At 41.7% G+C, this 13,764-nt stretch overlaps 1 protein-coding gene across 2 annotated transcripts in view; it reads right to left on the bottom strand.

The window, feature by feature from the left end:
- The window catches only part of CDHR1 (cadherin related family member 1), a 226,927-nt gene that overhangs the window by 131,055 nt on the left and 82,108 nt on the right, over positions 1–13,764 (bottom strand). For both annotated transcript variants that reach the window (XM_040320726.1, XM_040320725.1), the window contains exon 7: positions 6,380–6,496. In XM_040320726.1, the coding sequence (XP_040176660.1) occupies positions 6,380–6,496 (117 nt within the window). The remainder of the gene's footprint in view (positions 1–6,379; positions 6,497–13,764) is intronic.

The following is a 13,764-nucleotide window of genomic DNA, read 5'->3' as shown; positions in this document are numbered from 1 at the left end:
TGACATCTTGTGCACCTGATTGGGTGCGCTGCTGTCACATGACCCTTGGGATTCTGTGACTACACTAGACGTCGTGGGTCATGTGCTGTGTGACGCACAGGATGTGCGTCACCAGCGGCATGGCCACGGTGTTGTGCCCTGATTGATTAGAGCTCGGTCACCTGACGCTGACGTCAGTAGTGGGCGCGCTGTTTGCACGCCAAACACGGTGGATTTGGTGGATAGGAGTCACGCTTGTTGACTTCTAATGTTTATCCATCGCTCCACCTATAAGCAATTATCCCACTCAATCCAAGGAACAGCTGTTATATCGCTGAAGTGAGTAGATCATTTACACCTGAGGCCCATCATCCTTAAAGTAAGTATAAAGGGAAGTCAGGGGGGTTCCTGTCAGCACTCATTTTCCTCCTCTCCCCTGTTGGAGTTGGAGGTTACTTTGGTTTCTGGTCAAGTTTGATTTTCATGACTGGAATGTCTGTTCATCTCTATTTGAGCTGATGCACTTGGAGTGGTAAGTACACTTTAGGGAGATTTTTTCTATTTTTAGCCTCACCTTTTAGTGAAGAATCTAATACCCTCCCTGTACATATCTACCTAAATCTCTCCTCAGCCACGACACCTCTTATTGTTCTATGACTGCTGACTCTGTTGTGGAGACTTATGTTATTCCACCCCCCCCATGGTTATGGAGCCCCCTGGATTGGGGGATCGTCATGGACATTAAGCACACCATCTGGTTTGGTCGCCCTGATTGCGGGTCACCTACAAGCTCCATGGGGATGATTTAGGCGCTCTATGTCTGGAAAGGGGTGAGTTCCACTTCCTTTTACATATTGAGCTTTCCATCTCTCCCCTTTTGTTCTCCACATGCTGCAAATGTCAAAAAACAAATCTTTGGTCACAGGTATATTTTATATGTATGTTATTATATACCCTTCTTTTGTTTTAGGAAAAACCCTTACTGCTTTCTGTTCCCTGAAGAAAGATGTATTACTGAGACATCTGAAACGCGTCGGATAAATGATCACCTATACCCTTAGCCCAGTCCTGGGGTGTGTGGTGATCCTCTAGCAGTAACAATTTTTTCAATCCGGAAATTTTTCATTTCATTTTTTTAAATAATGTTGTCATTATGAAATGTTTATGTTTTGAACTAATGTATTAAAATTTATATTTTTATGACCTAGTTGTCACAATCATTTTTTGGTTGCCCGAAAAATCTCACCTCACTCAGAGGTATTCATCTTTTTCAATTGATACAGAGATGTTGGCAACCTCATGCCTCCATACATGAGCCAAATTCCTTCATGTATAGGTAGGTGGCTTCCTTAAGAGTTCCATTGGATCATATCTACGCACTACACTATGTTCACAAAAAAGAATACCCATATGTAGTCAGAAATTGTTACGATATTTGTTTTGTTCCTCTGAATTAGAATTTCCCTAAATTTATAAAAAGTTAAAGACAAGCTTCTATGGGACCGCTCCCACCACCCCATGTAGAGGTTAGCGAGGGAGAGCAAACATTTTGAAAAGATTCAACACATTCTGGATACCTGTTAAACTGGATGTAAGCATGATTCATGAAATTTGAGCTGGGTGCATATAGCTGCAGTGTTTTGTTATCTTCAAAGCATGTCCCATAGCTGTCTCCTGCTCCATTCTTCTGTCATCAGCCTGATAACTCCTGACAAGTGCTCCGTCATATATGATAAAAGCAGCCATAGTTTTGTGTTGGTGAGGATGCTATAAATAGATTAGCAGAGCCCTGAACTATTCAACGATCATCTCTGAAAGTCTCTACCTTTGAGGAGAGGGGGTGTGTGCCTTTCCTCCAATCAGCTGTCTTGGCTTTCTGCCCAGATTTCATTGGAGTGTTGAACAGGAAGAGAAAATCTCTTAACACGATCTGAATTTTCTAAACAGTATATAAAGCCGAAGATAGAGGATATATGTGTAAAATTTATGTAGGAGAATTAGTTTCATCCGTGTATCATCTGAAACTGTTCACTTCACTGAGTATATGTGAGGGTTACATCCACTTTAAGTCCTGCATGTCTGAGTTAGTGTAGGATAGCGATTGCCACCTCCTGTACCGTCCTAGGTTCTGTCCCCATTCATATATTTTTGGGTCCCAATTCCTTGTCTTCTTGTAAGGCCCCAATGGGTGATTGGAGTCAGATGTACACATTGACTCTTCAATATATTCTGCTCTAGTGTCCGAGCAGCTCACAAGTTTACCAGAGGAAAAAACTCAGACCTCCTGTATGCCTCCATACATAGACCGAGCTGGTGTCATAGTCAAATTTGTCTCTCAACATCATTTCTTTCTTAGTCTCTATAATTAATTTTTCCAAACGGTAAAGTCTTTCATTTAAAAGTCTATCCAAGTCAGCAAACTCAGCTGTCCTCTTGTAAAGCAGAAATTTCACTTTGTAGTTCCTCAATCTCCACGGTTTTAGATGAAATAATAATATTGATAGGCGTAATGGAAAATGTGGAAAGTGTATCAGTTCATTTCTTCAAAAGTTGGGAAATTTTTCAAACATAGTCCCCTCGGAATCTGTTCCAATGCTATGTATTCAGACAACGTGCAAGATTCCCAATAGGCTCTGATCTCTTTGCTCATGGATTTTTCCAATTTCCTGAATAAAAGCCTAATCAAACCTATATTGCCCTCCGCACTATTACTTAAAGTACCCCCACCTGGGCATTGGCTTTATATGGATTATCTGCAGGTTGCCTGAAAGTCCGCCTGACATCCTGTGTAGTCTAGCTGTTCGACATACTATAGAGTAGATAGAAAAAAATCCAATGTTACCGAGCAAGCGTGAAGCGAGAACTTAAAAGTCCAGACACATAATGTACACCGCTCAAGTAATTAGTGAGATAATTGACGGCCGTGGATACAAATGAAAGAAGAAAGGAAATTATGGCACAACATGGACACGGTCAGATTTATTTGTCAGACATCTGCTATTTAAGGGTGCACCCAACAAGAAGTATGCCCATAATCAGCTGACTGACTATCAAAGTGATTAAACTGGGCTGTACGTAATGCTTGAATGCAGGTATTTAAAATCATTAAACAAAATAATAATAGAAAATAAAACATAACAAATACAAAAATAAATAAAAATTTGAAAAATAAAAGGTCCAGGGCAGACAGATTACAAGGATGGTTGAGTAACAGCCTGGGAACAGATACTCTAAGAAGTATTTACAAGTGCCCACAACAGGTTTTAATAGCTTTCCTCATAGAAAGCATCTAGCAGTACTTTTCATTTTAAGAGACCCGGGTTGAAGAGACTTTAAGAGGAACCATAATTAATTGCTCCAATCATACTAGATTACCTTAAGACAAGAAGATGCAACTGGCAGCTCAATGAATAACTCCTTAAAGTGGTACTAAAGCTTTGTGTTTTAAAAAAAATGAAATAACAAAACATATCATACTTACCTCCACTGTGCACTTTGTTTTGCACAGAGTGGCCCCTAACGTCTTCTTCTGGGGTCCCGCGGCTGCTCTCGGGGCTCCTCCCTGCAAGAGCTAACCCCCTCTGGGAAGCTCTATCCCGAGGGGGTTACCTTGTGGGCACGCTCCCATGTAACAGATGACTCGGCCCCCGCCCCCCGATCTGCCACATCATTGTATTTGATTGGCAGCAGCGTGAGCCAATGTCTGCACTGCTATCAATCTATCCAATAAAGAGCCGAGAAGTCTGGGCAACAATCGAGCACGTTTGTGACACAGGACTTTCCAGGGCTCAGGTATGTAAACGGGGGGGCTGGGGGGCCGCTAATCGTCAAACATGTACCTTTACACGCCCTTTAAGTATGAACCCTCCAAATTCCAACATACACAGATCCTCCAGCAATATTTTTGAGAACATACAGGGCCAGTCTTCCAACCTCCCTTCCTTGGTAGGCTCAAGGCAATTATCAGCAAGCTCAGATTCAACTTAGGAACAAGCCTAGTCCCTATCTTGTTTGTAACACATGGACTGCCTGTTCCTAATTAGCTGACAAATTCTGAGATACATATCATCTTCCCCTCTAGCTACCCATGACTCCACAAGAATGCTGACCTATGATTAGAGATGTAAATTTTTGAAGTCAAGGGGGGAAAAAAAATGGCCCTGTTTTTTTTTTCGGTAAAAATTTTAATTTTAGGAAAAATGTAAAACAATTTGTGTGGGGTAGCTTTACAAATTGAAAGTAATTTTGTTACCCTGGGAAGGTGAAATGCAGTGCATGTAAAAGTAATATGCTTGAAATAGGAGTATAGCTTATTCAGTAAATAAAGTAAACTTGCTTTTTAATTATTATTTTTTTAATTATAAATGGAATAATAAGGACTGTATATGTTAAGAACATTCTAACTATATATGAGAACAGGCAACCCCCCCTCATAATAATGTAAAAGCTTCCTGCCAATATGCATATTTAGTTATTGACAATGCTGATCCTGAATTATACAGTATATTGAATATATAATGTATTTATCGATATATAACACATACAGGCGTATAACACGCACCTTCAATTTAAGAAGGAAGTTTCAGGAAAACGTTTTTTTTTTAAATAAATCACTTTGAAGCAAAATAATGGTCAGTGCCCATCAATGCAGCCTGATTAGTGCCCATCTGCAGCCTCAATGCAGCCTGATTAGTGCCTATCTGCAGCCTCAATGCAGCCTGATCTGTGCCCATCTGCAGCCTTATCTCCCATCAATGCAGCCTGATGCCCATCTGCAGCCTCACCATCTCTCATGCAGTGCAGGAAATCACAAAGCCATCATCTCATGTTTACTTGGCTCTCAGTTGGCAGTCACACACAGTCCCACCTCCACCATTGCATTGGACCAGCTCCTGTTATTGACAGAACACTGGTCCAATGCCAATGGCGGAGGCGGGACTGTGTGTGAAGTCAGAGCAGAGTGAGAGCCAAGTAAACAAGAGATAACGGCTCATTGAATTCCGGCAGATGCTCGTCCCCCTCCTTCCCCTCCGAGGTACACTATCGGCGTATAACACGCACCCGTGATTTGCCCCCTATTTTCAGGGGGGAAAGTGCGTGTTACATGACGATAAATATGGTATATGAAAAGCTTTATGAATGTACTGCTGATTTTCAGGTAATATTTTCTCTATACATAAAGGGATTTTGTATTTTTGGGAGGCAGTGGTTTGTAACACTTTCTTACTTGAAGATGTTGCTGGTGAAGAACCACTTTGTGATGATCCAGAGGCAGCAGAAAGAGTGTTTCTGGAATGGGAACTCTGGATGGAAAAGCTACTCACATCCTCATCATTTCATTCTATAAAGTATTTTTGTGCGTCTGGATGTGTTTTGTCATCCTTGTAGCATTTGGAAAAGAATATTTCTTCTCACAATATTTGCAAATTGCAGCTTTGCTCTCAGCAGAAATTGCACTGTGGAAATGTTTCTGAACTCTGGATGTTGGTTTCACCATTTTAGAGGAGGAAAAATGTGTTAATGTTTCCCTGACCAGACTGTAGGGAAACATTATGCTGTGATGGTGGAGAACATTAATAGGAATAATTTAACCACTTCCCGCCCTCATTATGTCATATGATATTGTGGGCTTGAAGTGGCAGGTACAGGCATCATCCAGATATCTGTTTTTAACCAGCAATTTCCTTTAGTGTAAAAGCCATTCTAGCAGCTGATTAGCCACTGGATTGCTCCTGCCACCCATTGGCGCCTTTCCAGGCTCTCCTGTGCACAGGCTCTCCTGTGCAATTAAAGAGCCAGAGATCTGATCCGGTGGCACCACCAGAAAATCCACAGAGCTGGCCAAGGATGTCTCCATAAAGAGGACATGTCATGCCTTATTTCTTTCACAAGAAATGCTTACATTTCTTGTGATAGGAATAAAAGTGCTAAAAAAAATGATAGGGACAGTGTAAAAATAAAATAAAAAATAATAATAAAAAACAATGAAAGCACCCCCATCCCCTCATGCTCGCACGCAGAAGCGAACGCCCTCTTATGTAAACAGTGTTTGCACCACACATGTGAGGGATCATCGCAAACGTTATAGCGAGAGCAATAATTTTAGCTCTAGACCTCCTTCCATATTTCCCTGATAAATAATTTATGAGAGAATATTAAGCATCAAACTAAGCTGATTTTGAATTAAATACAATTCCAAGTCGCAATGCAAACACTGGAAAGAAGCATCAACTTTAGCCTTTGATGAGAGAATATACATAATATGCTTCTCCCTTCCTATGTTTTTCACTCAGATGACTCAGGGTATCACACTGTCAACTTTTTCTACCACTATTGATTTCTTTGTAATTGTTAAACATGAATAAATCAATAAGCAATTAAAAACAATCAAAATACAAACCTTAGCTAATACTGTGACAAAATGAGTTCTTGATTTTTCAAAGTCTAAAGACACCCCATTTTTAACACGGAGAACTCCACTATGACGATCTACTGTGAATTTGGAACTGTGTAAGTTCTGCAAAAAATAAAATAATGTTACAAAATATTTGTTACATAGTAAACCAGGTCGAAAAACAACAAATGTCCATCAGGTATAACCAAAAACACCTTATATCGTTAAAACCCTAAACTTAAAGTTAATCTACAGGAAGGCAAAAAGCAAAGCCCTTATGAAGTATGGTTTTATTCACTCTAATGTCCTGTACACACGGTCGGTTCGTCTGATGAAAACGGACCGATGGACCGTTTTCATTGGACGAACTGATCGTGTGTGGGCTCCATCGTTTTTTTTCCCATCGGTGAAAAAAAATAGAAACTGTTTTAAATTTTTCTTATGGTTAAAAAACCGACAGAAAAAAAATGATCGTCTGTGGGGAAATCCATCGGTCAAAAATCCACGCATGCTCAGAATCAAGTCAACGCATGCTCGGAAGCATTGAACTTCATTTTTCTCAGCACATCGCAGTGTTTTACCTCACCACATTCTGACACAAACAGATTTTTGACTGATGGTGTGTAGGCAAGACTGATGAAAGCCAGCTAATCCATTGGATTAGATTCCATCAGATATCTGATCGTGTGTACAGGGCATTAGACACAAATAAATTAAATTAAAAATAGATTTTAGGCATGGTTTTCTACCTTGCAAAATGAACTTCATACTCACCACACAATCAATAAACCATGTCAATCATTAGTTAATCATCAGAGGGCCATGTAACCTGCTATTAGGTAAAGCCGTTAAACCTAAAAAAAGAAGATGCCTAAACAGATCTAGGTAGATGAATTACCTTAGAGAGATACTGTACACATGTCTATTATACTGATTACGGTACTTTTTAAATTTTGGGATAAAGTAAAAAACACTGAAATCCTCTGCCACTTTTTTTATTTATGTCTATAGTCCCATATATATGACTATAACTCCATCATTTGGTAAATGCCTTTTGTGGGTTGGTATTTTGCGCATTCCGTAACTGCATATGATTTTTAAAAGACCTGCAAGCAAAATTAGGGAACTATAACAAATGTAATATTTTAAGCCGTGGTAATATTGCAATACAAATTATTTGCCGCTGACTCATAGCCTCGGCAATGTAGTGATTTTTTTTTTTTAACTAAAGGAAATGATTCTACGCATACACAACTAATGAATACAAAATGGTAAATTCAGCCCTCAAATACTGCAAAATGAAAGAAAGGATGATGGAAATAAAACAGATTTACGATTCTGAAATTCAAATAAGGACTGGACATAAATAAGGTGTAACTATGACTCAAGGTCATATCAAAGTGGTCCAGCATGGAAGTCAATGAACATATGATTGTAAATCAGCCTACACTGACGCAAGCATGTCTATATCACAACATAAACCTTCTATATTTATTACAAAGGCTATTTAAACACACAACATTTTTTTCAGCAGCTTCCACTAAACTGCATTTACAGCATTTAATAAAAAATCTTGTCATACATTCTTGATATTTTATTTCCATAATGGATTTTGTTACTATAGCAACATCAGATACAGCTAGAGTGTAAATTTATATGTGAAAAAGAAAAGGTGTGAGTTCTTATCAGCTGATAAAACCTCAGGAGCATTAACCAAGGAAGTGCCACAGAGACACGCACTATTCCCATGATGGTAAAAGCCAGTTATTACTTGAATATCTTATTACAACTCTCTTTAAAAGGAAGTAAAAAATAAATAAAAACTTGTATAAGTGTGCAATTGTATCTGTTATACCTTTAAGATAAAATAATAAATTTTCATGATTGTTTCTATCAGAGCCCATTCAGACGTATTCAGTTCAACACACAGGCATTACAGCATGTTATGTCACTTGTTAAAATACATTGCATTAAAGGATAAGTTCACTTTCAGAACATGTTTTTAGGGTGAAACATGTAACATGTTTCAGCGCCTGCAGCTCTTCCCTTTCACCTCCCTCTCCCTATGATGGCAGGCAGGTGTCGTCGTCCCCACGGCCGCTGTCACAAATTGATAAGAGTGTGGCCGTGAGGGGCCCCACCCACACGGCCTTGTCATTTATTCACAGTTTTCTGTGAAAGAATGCCTACAAACTCTGTTAACCAAAAAGGGAGAGTATATCCTCAATTAAGACTGATAAATAGTAAATCAATGTGCCATCATCCAGAATATATGATTGAAAAAAGGGGGACCACGTGAGTATAGGGAAAAGGTTGCTTGGGGCCTATTAATCATCAATAGTCACAGGTCAAAAAGGTGTTGGCTAGGATTTTCAAGGCACTGATAACATGACCATAGAATAGTATAAAAGGTATTTATTAACATAAAACAAAATACAAATTTGAAAACATTATGGACAAGCCCCACAGATCAGAAAGGTAATGTGGTAAAACAAAACCATAAATGTCTAATGGGTGGAGCCAGCCAGCAACCTCGACCGGTTTCTCGGTAATACCGCTTATTCAGGAGGGTCTATAGAATACATAAAAGATATACAATAGAAACAAGCATAATAAATACAGCATAGGACAGCTGGTAGTTTTAAAGAGCTACCAGGGTGCTGGTGAGAGCTCTGGTAGTCTATTGATTCTTCCAGTTCTCAGGTAACTGCCTACCTGGACAAGGTATGGGCAAACAGCTATGCTGAGAGTCTACATGAGACTGAGATTGCAGCAGATCATGGGTGCAATGCTTTGCAGGCTCCAGAAAAAAAAAAGAAACAAGGCAGTACACTTATTTTGAATTGATAATCAATGCACCACAATGAACCAGAAAACTTTCAATGACATTTCTTCCACTGCTACACACCACAGTGTGCAAAATATGAATTGTTGTGTGCTATGAATAGCACAATGAATAGCACCATAATGCATCACATTAGTATATGTGTGTTTTAAGGTACAGTAGGTTACAGCAATGCAAACATACTGGGGAGCTTCACATTAGTGAAATAAAATAAAATGTTTACATTTTCTAAAACAGTGTATCATTAAAGTGTGCCTAAACCCAAGAACAAAAATGTAATACATTGCACTCTTACCAGTCCTTAGATGTGGAGGTCGCTGCATTAATTTCCTTTTGTCATGCTTTTTTTTTGGGCAGCAAAGTATAACCCTATGAGCTAACTGACAGGCCATATGCTGTGGATATGGCTCCATAAATCATAACTTCTTAAAACCCATATTTTGTTGCCATGCCAACATTTACAAATAGAGGACATTACAGGAACATGTACACTAGAGGTCATAATATCCATTTCCCTATTTAAGAGATGGTAAAGGTGTCAGCTTTAGAACGCTTGATGGCCTGCTGGACATTCCCAATCTGAAGATATTCAATCTCCCTTAGTTAACCTACAAGCATGGTTTGGACTGCCCCTCACAGCGCCTAAATGGATAGTGCCAAGGATTCAGCACACATCCTCTCCTACTAAGATTCACACACTGAATATAAATCAATGCTTTGCCACCTTCATTTAGTAAATGGTGTAGTTCCACATGAGTTTGATTGCTTGTTTTCAAAGACACCTGTCAATGTGTCAAACACAGTAAACTGGTTATCTAACAAAAACTGGTTATCCATCAACATGGGGACAAAGTGCATTGGGGGGGGGGGGGGCCCTACCCCATAGCACCCCCCCATGTTGAGAGCATGTGGCCTGGTATGGTTCAGAAGGGGGGTGCTTGCTCATTCTCTTTCCTGGCATGCGATTAAGGGTCTGATATAGATTTTGGAGGGACTCACCTCACTTGGGAGGCGGAGCCACTAACACAAAATGTGACCAACTTAATATTGAATAATACAACTCGGAAAAGTGCAGCACTAAAAACTTGAACAAACTTTTGACCAATGTGAAATAAACATAAAAAATATTTAATGAATAAAATAATTAATGGTGAAACATCATGCATGTAATTAAAGGCAAAGTACAGCCAAAATTTGTTTGGCTGTACTTCTCCTGTACATCACAGGAGTGCAGTTCGTTTTGCACTCCTGTGACCTGTTTTCAGAAGGTGCTTGCTCGTCCCCTCTTTCCTGGCATGCGATTAATGGTCTGATATAGATTTTGGAGGGACTCACCTCACTTGGGAGGCGGAGCCACTAACACAAAAGGTGACCAACCTAATATTGAATAATACAACTCGGAAAAGTGCAGCACTAAAAACTTGAACAAACTTTTGACCAGGTCACAGTTCGTTTTGCACTCCTGTGACCTGTTTTCAGAAGACAGCAGGCTGAAGCCCCGCTGTGGGCTGACTAGGGATGAGCCGAACATACCCGGGTTCGGTTCGCATCAGAACGTTCAAACAGACCGCGGGTTCGCGCGAACATTTAGAACCCCATTGAAGTCTATGGGACTCGAACGTTCGAATTCAAAAACACTCATTTTAAAGACCAATATTCAATTTAATGTTGGAAAAAGTCTTTCAGAACCCGGGTCTTGCCCCAGGGGACATGTATCAATGGAAAAAAAAGTTTTTTAAAAAACTACCGTTTTTTCCGGAGCAGCGATTTTAACCACTTCCATACCAGGTACTTACGCAGCTTCCCGCCCAAGCCAATTTTCAGCTTTCAGCACTGTCGCACTTTGAATGGCAATTGCGCGGTCATGCTACACTGTACCCAAACAAAATTGGCGTCCTTTTTTCCCCACAAATAGAGCTTTCTTTTGGTGGTATTTGATCACCTCTGCGATTTTTTTTTTTGCGCAACAACTAAAAAAAGGCTGAAAATTTGGAAAAAAAATTACGTTTTTATTTTTTTCTGTTAATTTTTTTGTAAATAAGTTTTCTCTTTCAATTACGGGCACTGATATGGCGGCACTAATGGGCACCGATGAGATGGCACTGATGGACATCGATGAGGTAGTACTGACGGGCACAGATGAGGTGGCACTGATTGGCGGCGCTGGTATGCGACACTGATGGGCACACATAGGCGGCACTGATGGGCACACATAGGCGGCACTGATGGGCACACATAGGCGGCACTGATGGGCACTCATGGGCGGCACTGGGCACTCATAGGCGGCACAGATGGGCACTCATGGGCGGCACTGATGGATACTTATGGGTGGCATAGGTGGGCACTGGGCATGGATGGGCACTGTGGGGTGGCACTGATGGACACTGGGGTGGCGCTGATGGACACTGGGGTGGCGCTGATGGACACTGGGGTGGCGCTGATGGACACAGGGGTGGCAGCACTGATTGCCAGTCAGTGCCCATTTGTGGGCACTGACTGGCATCTTTTTTCTTTGTTTTTTTTTTTATTTATTTATTAGACTTTTTTTTTTTTCTGGCTTTTTTTTTTTTTTTTTGCCCACCCTGGTGCTCCAGGGTGGGCATCCCTGGTGGTCCAGTGTGGCGATCCGAGGGGGGGCTGCGCTGATAAACAATCAGCGCGAACCCCCCCTGTCAGGAGAGCCGCCGATCGGCTATCCTCTACTCGCGTCTGTCAGACGCGAGTGAGGAAGAGCCATCGGCGGCTCTTCCTGTTTACATCGTGATCAGCCGTGGTTGGACACGGCTGATCACGTGGTAAAGAGTCTCCGCCGGAGGCTCTTTACCGAGATCGGAGATGCAGGGTGTCAGACTGACACCCCGCATCACCGATCGCCGCGATGCGCGCCCCCACGGGCGCGCGCGGCATGAAATCCTGCAGGACGTTCTAGAACGTCCTGTCAGGATTTCATAACCACTTCCCGGACGTAAATCGGCCATAGGCCGGGCGGGAAGTGGTTAATGATGCTTAAAGTGAAAAAGAAAAAAGAAAAATTCCTTTAAATATCACACCTGCTGTGTGTCTATCGTAGTGGCACGTGTTTAGAAATGTCCCTGCACAACATGAAATTATTATAAGAACAAAGTAATTTAATACTGCTTGCGCACGTGCTGTGTGGCAACAATATCTCGATTATTTTAGGGGTGGTGGGGGGGCCATTATTTTTTTGTGAAAGCAAAATTGTAGAAAAAAGGGCACCCCTCAAACATACTGTAATTGGAGCGCAACAAAGAGCCACGTGCAAAGTATTGCATCAAAAATTGTTATTAGACGCCCCTGTTACACAGGGAAAGAAAAATGTGTCCGTAGGCACAACACAACACTGCAACCCCTCCCAATATCTGTAATTGGAGCGCAACAAGGAGCCACGTGCAAAGTATTGCATCATAAATTGTTATTAGGCGCCCCTGTTATACAGGGGCAGAAAAATGTGTCCGTAGGCACAACACAACACTGCAACCCCTCCCAATATCTGTAATTGGAGTGCAACAAGGAGCCATGTGCAAAGTATTGCATCAAAAATTGTTATTAGGCGCCCCTGTTAAACAGGGGCAGAACAATTAGGCCTTAGGCACTGGTGGCGGAGCACAGAAAAACAACATTTCTTACTAGCTATCAGCAAGAAAAGTGAGGAGAAGGATATTCCATCAGCAGCATAACAGGACAGTCACTCAGCATCAGCATACGCAGTCTCAAAGGGATCTGACATTTCAACAAAAAAATCTTATTCAGTAACATCAGCATCAGGTGATTGGTAGCTGGTGTTGATCCAAGCCTGATTCATTTTGATGAAGGTCAGTCGATCAACAGAGTCGGTGGAGAGGCGCACCCTGTGATCGGTCACAAAGCCTCCAGCAGCACTGAATGTGCGTTCTGAAAGAACACTGGATGCAGGGCAAGCCAGTAGCTCAATTGCGTACTGTGCAAGCTCTGGCCAGTGATCCATCCTCAAGACCCAGTAAGCCAGAGGATTTTCGGTGGGGAAGCTGTCCAAGTCGGATCTTGCCGCTAGGTATTCCCGGATCATGTAAACCAGACGCTGGCGATGGTTGCTGGAACCGCTCAGACCTTGGGGCTGTGGACTAAAAAATTGTCTGAAAGCATCGGTCAGACGGCCACCTTCTCTGACTCACCGAAGCCTCAGCAAGACGTTGTCCAGCGCCAGGTTTTGGTAATCCCCCCGGTTCTGGGAACGCATTGCACAGACCATTCTGCAAGGCCTCCCGCAGAAGTTTCATCTTCTGCTCTCTCTGCGATGGCAACATAAGGTCCGCTACCTTACTCTTGTAACGTGGATCAAGGAGAGTTGCCAGCCAGTAATGATCCCTCTCCTTGATAGCACGTACACGAGGATCCGTACGCAGGCTTTGCAGGATCAGGGAGGCCATGCATCGTAGGTTTGCAGAGGCATTCGGGGCACAGTCCTCTGGGTCACTGAGGACGACAGGATCCACAGCCACCTCATCCCAGCCACGTAAAAGTCCACGTGTTCCTTGGGACTGTAAAT

The sequence above is a fragment of the Rana temporaria genome, chromosome 8, assembly GCF_905171775.1.
Source record: "Rana temporaria chromosome 8, aRanTem1.1, whole genome shotgun sequence".
NCBI lineage: Eukaryota > Metazoa > Chordata > Amphibia > Anura > Ranidae > Rana > Rana temporaria.
This window is presented reverse-complemented; position numbering and strand designations above follow the sequence as displayed.